At 35.1% G+C, this 1,590-nt stretch overlaps 1 protein-coding gene across 3 annotated transcripts in view; it reads left to right on the forward strand.

Annotated features, from left to right (window-relative positions):
- WDR35 (WD repeat domain 35) overlaps positions 1–1,590 on the forward strand; it is a 68,323-nt gene that overhangs the window by 2,269 nt on the left and 64,464 nt on the right. For all 3 annotated transcript variants that reach the window (XR_002101546.1, XM_019537361.1, XM_019537360.1), the window contains exons 3-4: positions 669–740; positions 1,307–1,399. Coding sequence is in view for 2 of the 3 variants with exons in the window: in XM_019537361.1 (XP_019392906.1) it covers positions 669–740; positions 1,307–1,399 (165 nt within the window). In the remaining variant the exon portion in view is untranslated. The remainder of the gene's footprint in view (positions 1–668; positions 741–1,306; positions 1,400–1,590) is intronic.

The following is a 1,590-nucleotide window of genomic DNA, read 5'->3' on the forward strand; positions in this document are numbered from 1 at the left end:
CATCCTTTTCCCCCCATCTGTAGCATCTCATCCTGTAATAGGAGGTTTTGTCACTTATGTGTTTCCCTAAACTTTGCTTTAGTTACCAGTGGGAAATTTCATTTTGTGAAAAATAGAACTACCTTCTACATGCCATTCTTTTATGGAGTATTTTCCTCACTTTAGCTCCATAGTATAGACTCATTTTCAGTTAGTTTCTGATTTCCTTGGTATCTTGATACTGTTTGTCAATTTCATGTTGCTAATTAGTGTGTGCTTTATTACACATACACTTAAAGAGCAAATTATGTGCATTTTACAACTTAAATAAATTTTAGGATAGTAAAGTATGTCTTTTTTTTTTTTTTTTTGAACATGCTGAAATTGAGCAAAGGGAGAGATGGCAGTGGTTTCTAAGGGGTCTTCTGGATCTTGAGCATCAGAGCTTGGGAGGGATGCAGAATAGCAAACAAACAACAATCAATAGATACAGAATGTGTGTATGTTTCTTTAAAGGGCCACTTATTTCCAAACTTTCAGGTATAAGCAGTCTTATTAAAACCAGTGGGATTAATCATGTGATTTAAGTCTTAAATCTGTTTTGAGACCAAACAACAAATTGCTGTATTTAACGAACAATTCATATAATTTTTTATAATTCTTATATTTTAATTTAATTTTTTTTTTAGATGAAGCAAAACTAAAGGGTCTTGCAGCTCCTAGCAATCTTTCTATGAATCAGACCTTGGAAGGTCACAGTGGTAAGAGTCAGTTGTGTTGCACTATCATCCTGGTTTGAAAACTAGGACATCTAATGCTTCGAGAAACAGTGTAAGCTGCTGATAGTCTATTGTGAAACTAGTAAGACGATTTTCTTTTATATAACAGGGCTTATTTATATTGCATACCTAGATATAAAATCATTGAATGTTTTGTGGTTTTGGTCTGTGAGCCAAATTCAGTTTTTGGCGCTTATGCAGTTTTCATTGGGGCTGTGCTCTGGCTGGGCAGGAGGACAGAAAAATAGGGTCATCTAGGCATATGCATAAAGCTGTGAAAGTCCTGACATTTTAGCTGGGCAAAAACCCTAACAGGGAGGGGAATTTACAGTTAGTTCAATAAAGATATTACCAAACAAACTTTGCTTGTCTGAAGAAGAATATTTTTTTCCTAGTCACAAAAAAGGGAGTGGCTGAAAATGATAACAGAGTGAATTGCTGGAGTTTCTAGGAAATGTTGACGAATTATTAAAAAAGGATCTTGTAATCTTTATTTTCAGTATTATTTTGGGAGTTGTATAAAATGTGAATTTTATACAATTTTCTAGGTTCTGTGCAGGTGGTGACCTGGAATGAACAGTATCAGAAACTAACCACCAGTGATCAAAATGGCCTCATCATTGTTTGGATGCTGTATAAAGGTACCATATGGGATAAGCCTGGGTAATTTAAGGTAGTTCAAACATGTGATGTGTAAACCACATTGAACTGAAACCTTATTAGCTTTGCTCAGTGGTCAGTTGTACATACTTACTATTTTATTTCCTGAGAAGAAGAAGGGCTGTAGAACTATGCAGAGGGTCGGAACTTACTGATTTAGGCTCAATGTTGA

Source organism: Crocodylus porosus, unplaced genomic scaffold, assembly GCF_001723895.1.
Source record: "Crocodylus porosus isolate Cpor-Errol unplaced genomic scaffold, CroPor_comp1, whole genome shotgun sequence".
In the NCBI taxonomy this organism is placed as follows: domain Eukaryota; kingdom Metazoa; phylum Chordata; order Crocodylia; family Crocodylidae; genus Crocodylus; species Crocodylus porosus.